This window comes from Nematostella vectensis, chromosome 10 (genome assembly GCF_932526225.1).
Source record: "Nematostella vectensis chromosome 10, jaNemVect1.1, whole genome shotgun sequence".
Taxonomy (NCBI): domain Eukaryota; kingdom Metazoa; phylum Cnidaria; class Anthozoa; order Actiniaria; family Edwardsiidae; genus Nematostella; species Nematostella vectensis.
This window is the reverse complement of record NC_064043.1, coordinates 11,029,504-11,049,148: the sequence shown is the minus strand read 5'-3', so window position 1 is coordinate 11,049,148 and position 19,645 is coordinate 11,029,504. Positions and strand designations below refer to the sequence as shown.

General features: G+C 38.8%; 1 protein-coding gene across 5 annotated transcripts; it reads left to right on the top strand.

The window, feature by feature from the left end:
• Nucleotides 1–1,158: 1,158 nt before the first annotated feature.
• LOC5519229 (protein inturned) lies at nucleotides 1,159–18,586 on the top strand. 5 transcript variants are annotated; one of them, XM_032364031.2, is made up of 20 exons: nucleotides 1,159–1,312; nucleotides 2,893–2,943; nucleotides 4,982–5,106; nucleotides 6,731–7,245; nucleotides 7,738–7,823; nucleotides 8,285–8,485; nucleotides 8,961–9,076; nucleotides 9,317–9,406; nucleotides 10,867–10,944; nucleotides 11,265–11,430; nucleotides 11,832–11,948; nucleotides 12,056–12,181; nucleotides 12,884–12,976; nucleotides 13,214–13,263; nucleotides 13,706–13,807; nucleotides 14,417–14,583; nucleotides 15,600–15,804; nucleotides 16,139–16,325; nucleotides 16,697–16,851; nucleotides 17,354–18,586. In XM_032364031.2, exons 3-20 carry the CDS (start codon nucleotides 4,994–4,996, stop codon nucleotides 17,463–17,465), a joined length of 2,679 nt encoding a protein of 892 aa, XP_032219922.2. In that variant the 5' UTR covers nucleotides 1,159–1,312; nucleotides 2,893–2,943; nucleotides 4,982–4,993; the 3' UTR covers nucleotides 17,466–18,586. The 5 variants fall into 5 exon arrangements, with proteins under 5 accessions (XP_032219922.2, XP_032219921.2, XP_048589719.1 ...); XM_032364030.2 differs by lacking the exons at nucleotides 1,159–1,312; nucleotides 2,893–2,943 and adding an exon at nucleotides 4,491–4,624; XM_048733761.1 differs by lacking the exons at nucleotides 1,159–1,312; nucleotides 2,893–2,943 and adding an exon at nucleotides 4,758–4,898.
• The last annotated feature ends 1,059 nt before the right edge of the window (nucleotides 18,587–19,645 follow it).

Here is a 19,645-nt window from a genome sequence, read left to right as displayed (position 1 = left end):
AAGCCAGCATTGCTGGGCTCATTTGCATCGTTTTCATAGAAAAAAATAGCTCGCGTCCGAATAATGCTGTCATTTCAAAAAAATATAAACGTTACCGCATCTATAATCGAAGAAAATATCGCAAATTTTTGGTCGAGAAAACGATATATGACTGAAATGTATCACGCAGAACACAATCATTCGTGCTACTTTCTAATTATCACATTATATTAAATTCATTGTTTTTTATCGTCCTGTTATCACTCGTAGTCGTAAAAATGACCGCTACAACATACGGGGACAAAAAGACCCGAATTCAACCGGAACCCAGCGGAATCGTTGATTGTCTTTGCAAAACGCAAGTAAAAATGCTGGTCTTGGGTTGCCTTTGGTCCCGTCATGCATCAAACGCCAGTCACGCGTGAACTTATACCAAAATGCTGGCCATGTGTTGGGGCAGTCGGCCAGCATTTCTGGCCTAGCAATGCACGGGGCTTTAGTTAATATTTTTAGCAAGTCGGGGAGCAGGAAATGAAAGGGGTAGCAAATTCCGATGACTTTTTCTTCCTTTTCTCCACTTAAACGTCTTTTAATGATATAACTTTGGTAGAATTACGCGTCATCACCCGCTCTCGGGTAGAACTCTGAAGAAATCATGAATAATTTGACAATCTTCTCACATCTGTATTCCTCGTTGCCTGCTGTATGTATAGAATTTTTATTGTAATCTCATATGTATTCTTTCCTTTGCCTCACTAACAACTGTTCTACATAATATTTATTACACTGATTTCATTCCTATATATCAACTATTTTGGCCTATATTTCTTAGAGTTACTGTTACTGAGAACAGTATTATTTTGGGAAATAGTTTGCAAAAGGCACGCGATTGACAGTGAAGTATAGCCTTGATGTAAACCAACACCGACAAATCATGCCGCTAATCGTTTGTCCTTTTGGTGTTTGCATCCAATTTTCTTAGCAATATTCCTGCTTCTAGCTGGACAAATGAAGTCAAAAGTCATTCCTTGTGTCTTTAAACCTGTAATAGGAATTACTGTCAAAGCGTTTTCTGTTTAACGCTGGAAGCTGTTTTTACCATCAACAGCTCATTTAGCTAATAGTACTTTGTCGTTTCTGGTAGGCTATATTTTTTGCAGACGCACTGCGGTCGCTTGCTTAGAAGATCGGAAGATACTCTGGTAGTTAGGTTTCCGCCACAAAAACAGTTATTACCGACATGAAGTTCGGTTAACACTTTTTGGGCCACAGGGGAAAATGACTGACTAAATGCCTTCATAAAATGGTCCATCCTTTTATATATATATTTTTGGTAAGTAACGCAAAATGCGCTTTGTGGTCTCCCACTCTGCGCGCTTAATCTACGTGCTTTAGGGTGCTGTATACACCCCTTTGTTTTTATTTCATTTGTACTATCTATGTATAATTATCCATGCACAATATATTTACCGGTCAATGGTATTTTACCACTATTTAGTTAATTTTCAGTTAATAACGTACATGCGAAAGAGCCACGCTTTCGCTTGAGTTTCAATTAATTTTCATTCGAAATTATCCACGTCAATGATACGAGGCATGAATATGCCGTCATCTCAATTTCCCAGAATGTCTTTTGTTGGCCTTTGTTAAGTATTTGAACTTTAGTATCGCGCCGGCCGATATCCTCCCCGTTATGCGGTGAAGCCCTCTTGAAAAGCGTTTTCATATATCGTATATATCATTGCCATATATCATATCAAGAGACCATGATGCCATAATGGTCTCTTGATTAATATATCATATATATTTACAACAACTTTCAAAACCAACAAATTATTGGAGAAATGCTTATCTATCTCTAATAAAGCGGCCACTTTTATTAAATGGCCCGTCGCGTTTCACTTTTTGACGACTTCTTGGTCACGTGACTACCCTTTGGGCATCATCGGCCACTATGAAAGTTCGTAGGGGGGAGGGGGGGTTAGTGTAAAGTGAAAAAAAAAAAAACTCTCGAAAAAACGTTCGTGACGACCTCAGACAAAGGCGTGTGGAACTTGAGAAAACCCTTCGTGGCTACGTGGAAACGAGGCCTCTTTTGAGTGTTGAGGACAAGTACAGGAGGAGAGATTGAAAAATGCTCTCCCTTCCAAAACCCTAATCCAGTCTACTTGCCTGGTAAATCGGGAACCTTTAAACTGGAGAAGCTATGAGTAGCTAGAGTCGTAATAAGAGTTTGTAGATGTGATAGACATGGTAATTAATGAGTACCCAACCATCTCAATGAAAAAGTTTTTTTTTTTCAATAAGAATTGATTTTTTTTTAGTTTCTCTCGTTTTGAGCAAAGCTAACTTTGGCTAATACATGGTTATTAGGCTGAAATTCGTGTATAACGGACACTTCCGTAAACATGATCATCTTTTTGTGTTAGAATCTTTCTAATTCAATTATCCTGGGACCAAAATAAAGCCTTTGTCTTCCTAAGGTCAAACATTTTACGACATTGTGTCGTATTTATGGCAAAGGTCTGAAAATGAGAAGACATGCCTTTGCCTCCCATATTCTGCCATGCATCATGCCACACTAGAAAGATAAGCGAGTTAATGACCACGCCTTCTCTAAGAGTATATTCTCACAGTAAACGGAATAGCGGGTGAAAATTATTTCAAGTCGTCAGGACACTAATAAACGATAAAGCAAAGTAGAGTTCATTTCGGTCTTTAACCATTTTTTAGACTGGACTAACGAGTATTGTGATGTAATTTGAATCGGAATTTCTGCGAAGTTTTGACATAACTCTGGAATAGAATTGACAACTTAAAGAGGTTTACTATCACAAACACGCTAAATGCTGGAAGGGAAATACTCTGAGCTTTAGAAACGAAGTCAATCACGCCTGCTCTTTTTTCTTAAAGTTAGGTACTTCAAGACTGCATCTCAAGTGAAGAATTGTCCGTTCTTAGAAGGTAAGTGGTCAGGACTCACTATCTTTGCAAACATCATACATAAAAACGTTACAGATGTGTATGGAATAGCTTTGATTATTTCTTGATCGCAGCCCTTGATAATGGGGTTTATATTTCTCATGAATTTCTATTATTAAGATTTTAAATAAAAATGCATTACATGGGCAATGTATTTTTACCATTCTAATGGTTATTAGATGAACCAATTTGCAACATCTACTTGTGCGTTGAAATTCTAACGAACAACCTTCTTGACACGAGAAAACACTCAAACGATTAGAGCTAATTTTAGTGATGTAAAAAAAAGAAAATGTGAAGGTTGGTCACAGAGCTAGGCCAGAAATAAAAACAAACCATAAATGAAACTTTTATTATTTAAAAAAAACTCCTAAAAGTGGGCAAGAAATGATAGAGATTAACCGATGTTTTCTTTGATATCTTATACTGTACGTGACCAAAACCTGACAAGGTTGAAAAAGTTCATTTGTACTATTCTTCAAACTCGAGACGTTCGCAGCGTGTCTTCAGGGGTCTTAGGTGCCGGAAATGGTAAAATGTATCTATCTTGCTAAACGCTTTGTCTGGATGACAGATTGCCAGTAGTTTGGGCGAAGGCTATCGTTATCATCAATGACTAGCGACCCCAAATGCTGGTCGTCTTTTGGTCGATGTATCAGGTGTTCACATCCTCGGATCTTTTATATTATCCGAAAAAGAGCTGATGAGGAGGCATTTGTTTTCGTGTCCTTTTTTTTCAGCACTCTTTTTTTATAAGAACCCTTTTTTTATAAGATTTTACCAAATTTGAAGAACATGCCAAGAACATACCGATCCTCAGATAGCAGATTTTTTTCTTTTTTAGTCCTGACGCTTTCTAAAATGCAGAATCAAATTTTGCTCGTAGTAACAACCTTTATTGCTATTGATTATTAGTGTAATTCTCTTCCTGATAATTCATTGGGTATTATATTCTTATAAACACTAAAATTTAAGAATATCGTTAAGAACATATTCAGCCTTCAAACGTCCCAAAAAATGAGAACGGCCCAGCTTCAACTGAAAATTAGACGTTCTTATAAAAAAAGAGTGTATAGCAGTTGACTCGCTAAACTTTCCCATGATGCTCTGCGGCTTATTTGAGACCTCCATTCTACGCCTTGATTCTACTCGGAGCTAAAAACTATCTTCAACTCATTATACAAATTTAAGACATGTTGGTATATTATTGAGAATCCTTCAGGGGTTCGAGATATTAGAGTTGACTGTACAAACTGTAAATATTAGCTTTTTTTTATTGGGTGTATTACATGACCTTGAATTGAAGTAAAAACCCGTGGCACACTAGGTAGGTGGATTAGCCTGCTAGCCGGCTCTCATTGTGGGGTATTCGGAAATGTTTTATTTTCGGATATTGGGAACCCTGTGCGTGCGCGAAGGCCGAGGTGCGCTGGGCCGAAGCTGCATTTCTTTGCACCCTCCACTAACCTGCCGGCTAGCAGGTTAGTGGATTTAAAAAAAAAACGTATAGCCAAATTTTCGCCGATGATATTAAAAAATAATGATCTTCCATGTCAGGCTTTCTTTGCCTTATCTTTCATGGGCCACGTTTTGATGTTTGATTACTGTAAGTGGCCTTATCTCTTCAAAGCAGGACTTAGAGGCATGCTGGATGATTTTAAAGGTCTGAAAGTTTGATCGGTTTACGACTAGAAACCCAGCTTACGTCACGTCGACTGGACAAAGTAATCTTCGCAACATTATGACTCCCTATCACGGATCAGGACTTTTTAAAAAGTTTTAAAAAGGATGTTCTTTAAAAAGTGTTAACCTAGCATGACAAAGGGTGGATGGATACCACAAACTAAAAAAAAATAGGGAGGGTAGATAGGTCTATGGATGGGGATTAAAAAAAAAATCAAAGAATGGAGTTCGGTTCTGCTTTCGTAACCCGAGATGTAAGTTCGAGTTATCCGAGTATATATAAGAATTACTGAATATAATGATTATTATTCCGTTGCTCATTGTTTGTTATTGACAGCGCCAAACGGCAATGCGGACGGATCTTGGACGGTTCACCGGACGGTCCACCTTGTCAAGATGGCCTCCAATCAAGCAGCGGCGCTGCAGAAGATCGAGCTCCGCCGGAAGTTTCTCGCTTAAAAGGTTCATGTTCATGTTGCTGTTGCTGTGATTACATGTTTTTTTTTTTTTTTTTTTTTTATAATTAGTATTTTTAGGTGGGGGGGGGGGGGGGGGGGGGCAGGCGTGGGTGCTCGATCTTTTTTTTTGTGATGTCTGGGCCGAGTGAATCCCGAGCGATTCCCGCGGGTTCAATTCTAAAGAACCCGTATGTTCAAACAAACTAACATGGCGGCTGCTCGAATGCCAGGGATACCATCATGAAGGAATTTGATTCGTTCAGTTGAGAATGCACCAAGATTACTACGAAAATGGACATAGAATGTACCAGCAAGGCTTCTACAATTATAATTCTGAGCCTTTTTATGGAGGAGGCGTCCATTTTCGTGAGGGAGCAGACGAATTTGTCCCCTCTGACGAAGAGGAACCGTAAGTGATGAAAGGGTCGATCAAACTTTTCTCCCTCGACCAGTTAGTTGTTATTTTTACACCATCAGGGTTTATTTTTACAATGTACGGTCTTTTTTGCCTTGCCTTTGTAGAATCCGTTTACATTGCATTTTAAATGGTTATTTTACAGTTTGAATTACGCGGAACAAATTTGATATTTTACATCGCTAGCTTCGGTCAAGTCACATTAGGTTTCCGGTCTTATGTCTGAAAGATATCCTAAAAATAACTTTAAAAAGAACGGACGTTAAAATCTAGTTTTTTTTTGTTACTTTAGCTGCTTTCTTTTATAACTTTAGCTGCTTTCTTTGTATTGGTTTAAGCTGTTGAGATGTAGATGTTTATTTTTAGCGTAAAACAATAACAACTTCTCAGTTTACAGAGGAGTCCTTGTGTACTAGTAAAGAAATGTCGGATATTTATAAAGGAGCGAGAGATGTTTATTTTTAGCGTGAAACAATAACAACTTCTCAGTTTACAGAGGAGTCCTTGTGTACTAGTAAAGAAATGTCGGATATTTATAAAGGAGCGAGTAATCTGATGACTTTTTTATTTTGTGTAATGAGATGGCTGCCAATATTATCCTCAATTTTGACTCCCCTTTGTTTATTAAAATAGAATAGTAAAGTATGGTGTTAATTATTGACTTAAGTACTTAAGTTATTTATTTCAAATTGCCTTGCAGCTGTATACATTATTTTCTGTTGCAATTACTTTTAGTTCAGGTAAAATGTTTTCAATTCCAAGCAATTTTCCTAACAGTAAAATAAAGCTGAAGGTCAAGTTTGTATACTCAATGACAAAACCAAGATATTAATATTTATATCACAATCTCAAACCTCTTGAAGGTGTCTTCTCTCTGTGGATTCGAATTTCTTATTGAACTGCTATTTCAATATTATGTATGTTTAGTCTAGATTTCAGAGGAGTTAATCTTTGTTCACTGAAATCCTTATACATACTGCGATAATGTCTTGTTTATTGAAATGTCCATTATTTTATCTACATGCATGCCATCTCAGTGCATATTTTTTGACTGGCAACTTAGAGGATGGTTACAATTTCTTAAAACTTTCTTAAAAAGTTCTAAAAAGTTATTAGAATGTATTTCAAAATACAGTAACTTAATTGGTCTATTTTTTTTAAAACCAATTATATTTCTAGTGCTTGAATTTGGTTTGCAACTGATTTTTTTTAGTTATGACGAGCCACCATGGGCTGACCAAGTAAAGGACAAAGGGGACCTTTTCTATGTAGAACCCTACACTGAGCCCTCCTCCTCTCTACTGAATGAAATAGAACATCTGAACCTCAGCGGTAACTCGACCCCTGATCGCTCCACAGAGAGACAGAAGAGTAAAGCTGTCCTAAAAAAACTTAGCAGTGTAAAAAAGATCCTACGGAGGGATAAAAATGAAGAGACAATGGACAAAAAGAATCTTCGCAACAGTCTTAATCTGGATGGGCAGGACATATTGGATGGAGGGGAAGGGATGACTGGAAAAAGTATAAAAATGGACATCCACTTGATAGTCACACCGCCAAAGCTACATTCTGGGCGTCGTCAAGATCTTGAGACTCTACTAGGGATCATCCCTGGCCGGGACAAGGCAGGGAGGATGTCACAAAGTGATAGTTTTTCAGGATCACGGATCTTTATTAAAGGTTTTGTACCTGATGGTCCGGCTTTGAAAAGTGGGGAACTGAGAATTGGTAAGCATAATGTCAATACTGTATCATTTAGGGAAAGATTTTGTACTTACCTACATTATTTTGCTTAATTTCCATGCATACTTAAACTTGTGCATTTTGTGATTTGAGAAAATTGAAGACTTGTGAAAAATGAAGACTGTGAACTTTGATCTCACGAAATTTCTTGGTGGATATAAATAAAACCATTGAAGGTTCTATTATGATCAGTGGTACCATCTTCAGTGACAATGCTTACACACTAACTCACACACATAATTGTAAACTGCGTGGAGCAGTCTGTATATCCATCTCTTAGAAAGGATAATTCAGCTGCCGCTAAGGGACAGTGTTTGGTTTTGTTTCAGAAAAAAATGGTTTTCCATATATTTTATGGCTGGTGGCATCAGTGATATAGATATACTGAGAATTCTAAACTGTACTTTTTACATACTTTTTATTTATGCTTTGACAGAAAGATGCAGTTATCTCCTGTTTGTTTTTGTTTTTTCACAGGGGACCTTATTCTTTCTCTGAATAAGTTAGACCTGAATTCCAGCAATATGAACACAATATTGGCCGCCATTACTGGACCAATGGAGGTTTGTCCACTCCCATTCCTTCCTTGCTTGTAATGATTTGGTTCTCTTCTTCTCGATTTTCCCCCCTGCAATTCTCTATATTTTTGGTACAATTATCCAAAATTCCTATCTCCTACAAATACCTTATATATTTTATTCAAATTTAGAGCAGTTTGTGTTTTTTGATACTAGATGGCTTCATCTGAGGCCTATAGGGTTGGGTATCAATGTAAGTTATGCAGTCACCAATATTTCGAGAACCAGGTTTTTATACCTATAGTAAGTTAACCCAGGATGGAACCTAGGAGTTCTGAAGCAAAGTGAAGCTTTCACAGATCTTAAGTGTATAAATCCTTAAATATTAAAATTGCAGTGAAATGAAATTGAATCAATCTTTGCAAAATTAGGGTCACTTATCTTGTCAAATTGGGTAATTTACTATTTTAGGAATACTTTACTAAAGCATGCTGCCAATTTTGTAGATCATCTTAACAATCCAGCGATATACGCAGCCTGTCAACCCAGTCATCACGTCCAATGTGCCAATGAAAGATGACAGCCATCTGATCAAGCTGATCAGTGGTGAGCTAGCTGTTGTACAAGGCCAGCCAGACTTACTGGACCTTGCACATGTGGTGCTTTACCTCAGTATGGGCAGTAGCGAAGATGAGGACGATGATAAGGTACATTATCAGAATCTACCCATAGTTGTTACAGTAATAAAGGGGACTAGATAGGAAATTCTGCGAACTTCAAAGGGCATAAAAAATAGGCTCTCTCTGATGTAGAAGTGCCCTGTCACATGATCCCCACCCTGCTGAAACAAGAGCACAGTATACAGGAAAACATATAGATTAAAGAATTTCATATTCTGAAATAGATTGCTTATTAATTTATTTAATTTATTAAATAAATAGACTGAAATAGATTGCTTATTAATTTATTTAATTTATTACTCAGTGAGCTAACATATTTAGCATTTGTACAAATCTGCATCAATACTGTGGATTTTTGAAAAGATTGAAGTGAGGTAATGATGTAAATAGCATTGATTATTTTTTAACTCCTTACATCCCCTTGTACTGTATTCTGGACTTGTGCATTAATGACACTTATGTCAAGTTTGATGATTGATTAATATCTGATGTGTATTTACAGGATATTGTATACCAGTACCCTGTGTCTAAATCTGGAGCTCAGCTAGTTGCTATGAGGGGGATCTTCCTTACTCTTAATGATCTTCTAAGCTCTGTCACTGGAACCAATGTACAAAGGTATGATGCATGACTAAGGGAGTTTTTATTAAGTAAATACCCCCAGATAAATGATGGAGTTACTGTAAAAGGATTGGGAGTTTATGTTATTGAGAAAAGAGTTAATCAGAACAACACTTGACAATACTTGAAGGGGAACTTCAATTCTGCACAATGTTTGAGTTTGAGGTTTGAGGCATCAAGATTCAACTGTAGGTAATTTCGCACTTGGCCATAATTTTTCTTCTTTTTTTCTTTCAGTACTTCATTGACTATAAGTGGAAAAGTTATCAACATTGGCTACTATAAAGCTGGAAAGCGTATACTAGTACTGGCCATGCCTGCAGACAAGTGAGATATTAATAGAAGAGAGCATTTGTTATGGATAACATAGACTCAATTCATAATTACCATAATTTCATATTTTGAAATTACTCACGCTCACAATGAAGAATTAAATCAAACACCACGAGAATGATAATTTTCTTCTCCTTATAGAATAGTAATTTTTACATTGGTTAATTTTAAGTGCTTTTTTCATGTTCAAAGTGCAGAATTGTACAGGACCCGAAATGATCCCAGTACCCAAAACGATCCCCAAAAGTTCCCCAACTGTTCCCAGGACCCAAAACGATCCCCAGGATCCCCCGAGGTGGACCCCAAGGAATTGTGGTAATGGACAAACAAAAGGAGCAAATAACAATTCCCGTGATAGTAATGTGGAGAACCAGGCGTGAATAAATTATTTATTCATAACAAGCCATGAAAGAAAGTCTCCACAAATAAGACATGCTGCTTTCCGTAGGAAGAGAGAGTAGGAAATGTGTTATTTTTTGCATGTTTGTTTGTATTCGGTGAATGAAAGACCTACCATGAGATTATGCAGGAATGTACGCACGACTACAACAGGAACTCCAAAACTCACATAATTTGCTTCCAACAAAAGCCACATCTCTAAATATTTTGCAACGATAGTAAAAGGGTTGTTCGAGTGCATTACTCAGTGCTTTTGTCATTCCAACTTCTTAGCTAAACCAGCTGCCGAAATGTACCTGTGAATATTCCCTCATGTGAACATGGATTTTGTGGTGAAATACACGTTTTCGTTGTCAAATGAATATAGATTTTTAGGGGTGATGTTTCCCGCAAACCATGATTTATAGTGTCAGAGTCATGTGTCGGAACTGCAAATGTTTAGGGTGTGATGGAAGGTCAAAAGTTTGGCAAGCTGGCTGTGCTATGTTTATGTTGTATTCCTTTCAGTAGCAATTAAAAACTGTGTATTTGTTTTGGACTTTGTTTTTGGATTTACCGCTGGGGCAATGTAATGAATAGAAGTATTGTTTTGGAATTCAGGGTTTTTAAAGTCATCTTATTTAGAAATAGATTCACTATAAACCCTTAATTATGCTTTAAAAATTGCAAGTGGTTTCTTCTGCTTTCCCTTTGTCTATTACTGCAATTCCTTGTGGTTGACTTCGGGGACCCCTCGGTGTTGTTTCGGGGACCCCTCCGTATAGTTTCTGGGATCAGTTGGCCAGGGGTACTTTTGGGGATCATTTCGGGTCCTGGGATCGTTTAGGGTCCTGAACAGAATCAACACCTTTAACATACAAATTGATAAATCACTTTTAATAGTGTCTAACCTCCAGACATCTGCTTACTGTAGTATCCTTTATCACATATTGAACTGACAGACTGTGTCTCAGTTTGATATTGAACAGCCTAGTTTTCGGTACTGTGGCCACAGCAAGCTAATTAAAGTGGACGTAAGTTTTGATAGGTTTATAATTGGATTGTTTTTTTTTTAGGGTACCACTTCTCTATCTGCAAAAGATAGTGTCTGATATATCAAGAACTTTGTTTACGATTTTTGGTTCCATGGACAGGTAGGTACTAGAGTGTGTAATGTACATTACACATGAGTGATTTATACTGTATGGCCTGAATGCCTAAATGAACTGCACATATAACAAGAAATATATAAGAAAAAATATAAAAGGAAAATGAATAAAAAAGCCCCATGAATTTTGAACAGCATTTTTGCTTAAATGGGAAAAAATCTTAGCTTTGCCCCTGGAATTGGATTGTGGTGGATAATATTGATTTTCATTCTGACAAGTAAGATTTTAAAATGGTATTTACTAGAGGATTCTTGAGTAAAGGTTTTGATTTAACTCATCTTGTATTTTCTTTTTTTCCAATTTAGAGCTTTTTCTGAGAGCACTAATAAAGGCAGACTAGACCACTTCTTCTCCTTATTGTTTTCCAACACTCTTGGCAAGAGTTGCTCTAGAGAACATACTGGAGCAGTAGACAGTTTTCCAGACTGTTTGCCTGGCGTTAGATGGCTCAATCTTCCAATTGCTGCAATGGTAAGAAACTCTATTGAATATGATATAAAATAAAAGCTGATTCAATTGTGTAACAAAAAAAAAAAACAATGAACGAACCTTAACATTCGCTTTTGGTTGATCTTTTAATCTACAAGGACAATGTCCCCATGTTATTTTGTTTCTATGACTTTAAAGAATCCAATTGCAGAGTCCATTTAGCCTACGTGAAGCTGCTTATTCATTGAACTACAAATTTGATTGTATCTTCAAGTCAGCAGCTATTTGTAGGCTAGAATCCATTCTTTTCAAAAACTTTGCGAAACTACAAAATCTAGAATAAATTTAATGTTAGTTGATGTTATGAGTAAAATGGGTATGGTCCAGTGAATTCAAAGACAAAAAAACGTGACTTTGCCCTGAATATTGTTGTTTGTTCTCAGGTAAATATTAACTGTTGCCTGAGTGAACTTGAGGCTGCTGACTATGGCGAGCTTGCAGACGAGCTATTTGAAATTAGAAGAGTTTATACAATTTTAGGATCATGTGTATTTTATAAGGTTTGTTTTTTCGTCTGTTACCATTTCTGAACATTTTACTCTATAGTTTAACCATTTTTAAAACCAAAAGGTCTACATATCTAATTATAAACGCTCTCTTTTTGTAGGGCATCTTATTAGCAAATCATTTATTTTCTGAAGATTTTGAAGATATTACACTATACTGTAAATACTATTGTCTCCTGGATGTTGGCAAGCAACAAAGAGTTGGGCAGCTTGTCGTTTGGAGAGAGGTAAAAACCCAAATCCTTAAAAAAAAAATAAAAATAAAATAAAATACCCTAAAAGCTTTTGGATAATAAGTTGTATCATCAGCAGAGGATCTGAAAGTTGTCCAGACAGAACAGATGTATCTGCATATAAACTTTTGAAAAAAGGTTGTCAGTGCAAGCAGCGAATTTAAGTTGTTAAATGTCAGATCTAGGACCATAACGTGCATGGTTCCATATTAGATTCTTTTCAGTTGTAGACCTGCCATTTGCTATTCGCTATTTGTGCTGACAACATTTTATGGGAATACTGTAGCTGTATATACATATTTCAAATGAGGTTGCACTTAATAAGGTTGCACTTGAGAATCCATGTGGAGTAGCATATAAAGGCTTAATGCTTGTATCTGAAAGCTATGTGAATGTTTATAGAATGAAAATAAGAATTCTACAGCTTTTGAATTCTGGATTTATATTTTATTTACGCTTATTTGGATTATTTAATTCACTGCCGGTTTGATATAGGTGTATGTGTATGTATAGAGAGAGGTGGGTGAGGGTCAAGCCACGATAAGTTTTTGAATTGGCAGCCACCCCCTCTTACTCCCCCCTCTCTCTGCCTAATCCCTCCCCCCTCTCTCTGCCTCCAAACAAACCATGAAAAAGTATTTAAGTAACTCTTGTTTCTCGACTTGTTTTGTTTCAAGTAATGTGTTTTGTTTTCAGGTTCATTTGACTAGAAGACATAAGAAAGAAAGTCGGAAATCTCAAGATTACAAAGAACCAGATGCAAGGCATTTCCTTCTTATTGTTGGTCTGGTAAGGAGCTATCATTACTATGTGGTTTTACATTACTGTATCTCTTGTCTCATTACTTGAGAAAGTGCTACATGTTTCACACCACTTTTAAATATTTGCTGATGTTTACAATGGCAAGCATGCAACATTCCTTTGGAATTATTGTGAATAACGTTTACCTGAGATTCAAATTCTGACACTAAGTGAGGCTAGATACAGCCTCAAAAATACATAATTGTGTTTGTTCCTTTTTTTCAGAAACACATTCTGATGTGTGTGTTACTTGAAGCGGGAGGGGCAGCCAAATGGTACAGGTTTTCTTTTAGTATTCTTTATCATCAGATTTTTGAAGTACCTATTTCAAATAAGGTTGTACTTGAAGAATCTAGCCTGCGATCCGGCTCTCCTGTGTGTTTTTGTTCTTTAGAATCCCTGTGGCGCCAAATAAACCATGAATTTCTGAATTAACTCACAGGAGAGCCGGCTTGTAGGCTATGGAGGATCCATATCAGAACATGCAGTGCTTCCTGGGTATCAAGTGAATAATCAACTTAGCATAAATAAAAGCAAATCCAGTCTTTAATAGCTGTAGAATTCTTGTTAACTATGCTCCTGTGATTATTGGCATAGTTTCAGATACCAGGATTAAGCTATTTAGTATACGCTACCAATGTCTGTTCTAAAGTGTACAATTTGTTCATGTGTTCACTGTTACATCCTAACATCTTTCCGACTGTGTGCATCCTACAGGGCACAAGGAACACCAGGTCCAGACCCCTATTATGTAGAGCAAGTAAAGAACACTATTATGCAAATTGAAACGCAAGATCTTGCTTCTATTTGTGAAGCTAGGTGAGTGTTTAACCCAAGTGTTGTTATTTTAACCGCGTAAAGGTCTATTCTGTGCTTAGTCTCTGCGATCCTTCGCACAGAAAATGTTTATATTGTATATTCTACATTAACAACAAACAAGGTGTGAGGAGTGACGCGTACCAGTTTATTGGAGACGATATAACAAGTATAGATGTAATGTAAAATATACAAACATGTTCATGTATCAACTAGCAGAAGACTGGGGAAAAACAACCCCGGAAAAACGGCGCGTTATGCAAACTGGTAAGGTCAAGTGAAAGACGAATGTAATTAGCTAAATATATAGGCATGAGTGAACCTCTAGGGAACGCGCAAGGCGCGAATTCCAAATGCCCAACATAAACACATTTGTCTTAACTGTGGTGTTTTATACGGATTTTTTCTTTACCGACTGTTTTCACAGCTATTGTTTTTTTTTTGCGTTGTGGTAACATTGTTTACAAGTTATATATAAGAAATTGAGTTTGACTGCTTTTATATTTTTTTATCTTTCTCGAAACTAATACACCCAAATTCAACCCTCCTCCCTTTACACAAACTAAGAAAGTTCAATTTAACACCTAGGTAGTAACCTAGCTATTCTTGCAGCTTGCGTAGTGCTCCCACCCCACCCCTGACGACAGCCGATATCATCTTAAGCGCGTCATCATCCTCTGCGCCATCGGACCGTAGCTCAACCTCAGGGAACATTTTATCCCCTTCAACCCCTCCCATGTGGCGAAAGCACAACAGCTTAGAGAGTCTACGGCTGCCAGGTATGTGAAGATTGCCTTAAATGCAAAGCGCATTGGTTCGCTGCACACATCTAACATTATTGCAATGATTATTCTTTATCACCATTTCTGGGAGCAGGTTATTCATCTGACGTCAATGCAGATGTCCTTAGTTTGCGGCACATACATCTGACGTCAATGCAGAGATCCTTAGTTCGCGGCACATACATCTGACGTCAATGCAGAGATCCTTAGTTCGCGGCACATACATCTGACGTCAGTGCAGAGATCCTTGGTTCGCGGCACATACATGTGACGTCAATGCAGACATCCTTAGACCGCGGCACATACATGTGACGTCAATGCAGAAATCCTGAGTTCGCGGAACATACATGTGACGTCAATGCAGACATCCTAAGTTCGCGGCACATACATCTGACGTCAATGCAGAGATTCTGAGTTCGCGGCACATACATCTGACGTCAGTGCAGAGATCCTTGGTTCGCGGCACATACATGTGACGTCAATGCAGACATCCTTAGACCGCGGCACATACATGTGACGTCAATGCAGAGATCCTGAGTTCGCAGAACATACATGTGACGTCAATGCAGACATCCTTAGTTCGCGGCACATACATGTGACGTCAATGCAGAGATCCTTAGTTCGCGGCACATACATCTGACGTCAGTGCAGAGATCCTTGGTTCGCGGCACATACATGTGACGTCAATGCAGACATCCTTAGACGGCGGCACATAGAAGATCGCAGCATTCAATTGGAGTTGCTTATACATCTGATATCAATGCAGATATACCAATTTAGCACCATTCATGAGAGCAGGTTAAACGTCTAATTGTTGCTTTGCCATGTTGGGATGTCTAAGCATCAGACAAGTAGATTTTTATTCCATTTCTGATTGTTTCACATGTCTAGGTAGACACTTAAATTCTTTTCTTGTGACAGCAGCCTCATTTTGGAACAAAACATAAACGAATCCTAACTTCCGCACTCTCTTAACTTTCCTTCAAGGTCTCAATGTTTTTTTTAATCCGTAGGGGATGAGATCGACTCCTCAGATAGCGGCAGCCTACCCTCGGCATTTCGCAGGAGAGGTTCAGATAGCTCAGGGAGTGTTAGTAGCCTAACGGCCAGGGGCAAGTTGCGCTCCTATCGCTCCCTCTCTTCTCTGCAGTCATGTGGGTCGCTGAGAAAGAGTATGACCGAGGGGAACCTGGACCCAGCACATGCGCACATCACAAGGTCAGTTTTAATTTTTTTTGTGCGATTTTGAAGCAATAAACACAACATACATTCGCGTCCTTCATTGAGAAATTCGCTTTTTCTTGCAGAAGCTTTTGGATCCCCGAGAAAAAAAAAGGTTATGTTGATCTATTCCAGGGGGCTGAGAATCCGGGGGTTGTGCAAGGAGGGGACAGTCTGAAAAAATAATGCCATCGAAATTTGGCTTTATAATTTATCACACACGCAGCAGAGCGGCGTAGTAAATAATTTTGGCAATCGCACAGACACAGAAAAGCGGACTTGAGTTGAGGTAAAATGTCATCCTAATGTGACCGCACCTTGATCGCCACAGGCTAACCGCGGGTCCGGATAACACACTGTTTCACTTTGTGACGTTCGACTCGTTGAGCGGAGTGGTTGTGTGCCCGACCTCTTCCGACACGGTGCCGAGACAGGGCACTGTACACGCTGATGTGTTACGAACATTCCACGAGACTTGTCTGAACATTCGACGGTTCTTCCTTCCCTTCTATAAACAGGTACCGGAACGTCTCCCTAGCCGCAATAGGTCACAGAATGTTCAACAACAACTTGGTTTGAATTTGTCAGTATTATCAACGAAATGAAACATATGCCTTTGGGAAACTATAATAAAACCAACTTTAGATATGTAGGATCTGCCTGAAATCTCGATAAAATAATTTTAATTATATTAACTTGATAACGAAACTATTTTTTTCGTTAAATGACCAGGTCATCAAATAACATTATTTCGTCCCTGTACATTTATGGCTGATACAGGAAGCTATACTCAATGTAGATTATACGGACGTTTTTTTACAGAAGCGATTTTTAAGTAGAACTAATTCAATGTAGCTTATAAGGACTCTTTACGGACTTTTTTTTATAGAAGCGATCTTCAAGTAGAACTAAAGGTAAAGTAGCAGCATTCTCCAAGTGCGGCCCAGAAGGAGTCTTCGAGCACGGGGCGATGTTTCAATGTGTTCCTGAAAACACGACAGATCACAAAAAAGCTTCACCTACCCTCAAGTACTGGGTGATCGGGTAAGAAGCGATTCACTCCCGAATATCATCGAACCACTCCCGAATAGTACTGAACCAATATCGAATAGTCCTGATCCAGTATCAAATAATATCGAACCAGTATCGAATAGTACCGAACCACTATCCAATAGTCCCGAACCACCCCCGAATATCACCGAGCCACTCTCGAATAGTACTGAACCACTATCGAATATTACCGACCCACTCCCGATTATTACTGAAGCAGTATCGAATAGTCCCGAACCAGTATCGAATAGTACCGAAGCAGTTTCGACAAGCAACGAACCGGCATCGAATAGTCCCGAACCATACTTTCGAATAGTTCCGAACCTTACATTTTTCACATCGTATATTGAATGTTTCTTTTCTGCTACTAGTAATAAGTACAGCCTGAACGTGTGGAGTTCAGCCATCGGCAATGAACCATTGTTTTATATTGGAACGTCTTTTTTATTATATGTTATTTGTAAACTCTCTGATGTGTTCTCTAATTTTCTTCCAGGCGTCTCTTTCCTGGCAAGCATCCCAAGGAATTCTACGTGTGCTATCACAATATTGTGCCCCAGTGTGCGGTCGAGATAGCTTTTAAACTCGGGTTTGGGGTTACGCCCTAAGGAGCCAGACATCCATGAGAGGGACAATATGGCGCTGAGGCTGATTTGGTCACCATTCCAGGAACTATATGGCGCTGAGGCTGATTTGGTCACCATTCCAGGAACTATATCGCGCTGAGCCTGGATTGGTTATCATTCCAGGAACTGTATGGCGCTGAGGCTGAAGTGGTCATCATTCCAGGAACTATATTGCGCTGAGGCTGATTTGGTCACCATTCCTGGAATTATATGGTTCTTGGACTGAGGTGGTCACCATCTCAGGAACTCAATGGCGCTGAGGCTGTATTAATCATCATTCCAGGAACCATTACAAGTGATTGTAAGGGATTCACTTTTCGCCGTTCTCGGTGTCAAGAGCGCGCAATATACTTTTCTCGGAAAGATTGCATTAGTAAAGGGACACATCTTTGCCTCCAGGCGTTCAGGAATGGGGTGCAGTGACGTCTTTCGCACATGTTTTTTATGTTGAATTGCGTCGACTAAAATCGTCCCATTATGCTGTTCTCTTTTATGAACTCGATAAAATGCTTGCAGCCCCTTCTTTGGCGAAAGTCCATGGGGACGAGGAAAACGAGGGAGCGAGTGCGCGTTTCTCCCCTGCGGCGCGAACTAGTGCCTTCGACACTCGCTTCCTCGTCCCCACGAACTTTCGCCAAAGAAGGGACTGCAAGCAGTCTATGAACTCCAACCAATCCCCCGAACAACGCAAGAATGGGAAATATGGAGAGCCGAATGCTAGCCGGAAGAATCTTGAGTGCAGTACGATTTTCTGGTTTCCCTACTTTAGCCAGTGGACTGTATTTTTCGTCTACGTAAACGTTTTCGGAGCATAGCCCCTTCGACAAACTATCGCCTGAAGAATAATCTTGTTTCGCGTGGCCCAAGGGAAATTAAAGCTACAGACGTAGACTGATGCCCCAGCCTAGTACATCAAATCGTGCATCAGCGAACAGACTCTACCCACATTCGTAAATACGCTCATTACCGACTGGCGCTTGTAATATTTTTAACGCAACGTTATTCTAAATGACGTAATAAGTTGTGAATATACAGAAGGCTGATATATGTAGGCTTCGAAATGTTTGAAGCTATAACTCTATCAATAAAAGGTTGAAAACGGTGAGGATTTTACTGTATTCGAACAAATGAAAGGAACAGGCAGGGTCGTGTTCAAAGTATTAATTCATTGACCACGGTAGCAGTGCTTAAAAACGCAAGACTCAAGTACCGCGCGTTTAAACCAGCCCTTTTTGTTTTGAAATGGCGGCGTTTTACCAGCGAACTGTCACATTTTGGCGAATCCTAAGAAAACTAGACCAAACTCCAAACTTAAGGCTATAATTTTCTTTACGGCTCTCTCATTATCAAACAAATCTGTCATCTTTTGTACAGTATGGTTTTAATGCTGTACAGTTAGCCAAAACAGCGATTGAAATCAGCCTTTCGTACCTTTACTCGAATGATTCAACACAACGATTGCGTTTGTTTTCACCAGAACACGCGCATACGTTATTCAGCCCTGTCGAACACGGTTAAATTAAGTTCAAATGGGCATCAGCAGCTCAGGTCACTAGATCCATCTAGAACCACTTTTTTTCTTTCAGGGGTCAACCGGAGTCGAACTCATCTCGTCAATATGAGCATGGTTGAATACGGACCCCTCCTCCCCCACCCCCCGCCCCTGAAAGGGTAAAACAGCTCTCGTCGTGAAGAGGGTACACGCGCAAGCTATGGATCAATACAAACAGCACAGATAAATCGATTTGATGATTAGGGGGAGGTTGTAGTGTGACTAGTGCTATTGGCAAGTTTAAAGAGCTGGGCTGCGCGTGACCTTTCTCCATTTTGTGATAGTAATAAAGACGGATACCAATCATTCTCCTTTGTAGGACGAAGTTAAAGCCGCATTGTCACCAGTTTACTTCCGGTCAATTACTTAACAATCTCCGATGATTTAACGGAAAACGCGAAAAACATTTCAAAATATTGAAAGCAGTGTGTCTATTGGAAGTCTCTTTGAGGATAAGACTGATAATTTAGAGCGGATGGCCTGTTTAATATTTCGGATTCTAATAGATTCTTTTGTTTTTTAACGGTTGAGGTTTCCGTCGGACCTCCGGAAGTAAACTGGTGACAATGCGGCTTCAATAGAGAAAAAAGCAATAAGTAACATACTAAAA

What these genes read in the sequence shown, in the direction of transcription:
- LOC5519229 (XM_048733761.1), top strand. Translation starts at nt 4,866, where the DNA reads ATGGAGTTCGGTTCTGCTTTCGTAACCCGAGAT. An exon ending in AGCTTGTCGTTTGGAGAGAG is followed by an intron (nt 12,182 to 12,883) that starts GTAAAAACCCAA and finishes TTTTGTTTTCAG; the next exon opens with GTTCATTTGACTAGAAGACA. An exon ending in TCCTTCTTATTGTTGGTCTG is followed by an intron (nt 12,977 to 13,213) that starts GTAAGGAGCTAT and finishes CCTTTTTTTCAG; the next exon opens with AAACACATTCTGATGTGTGT.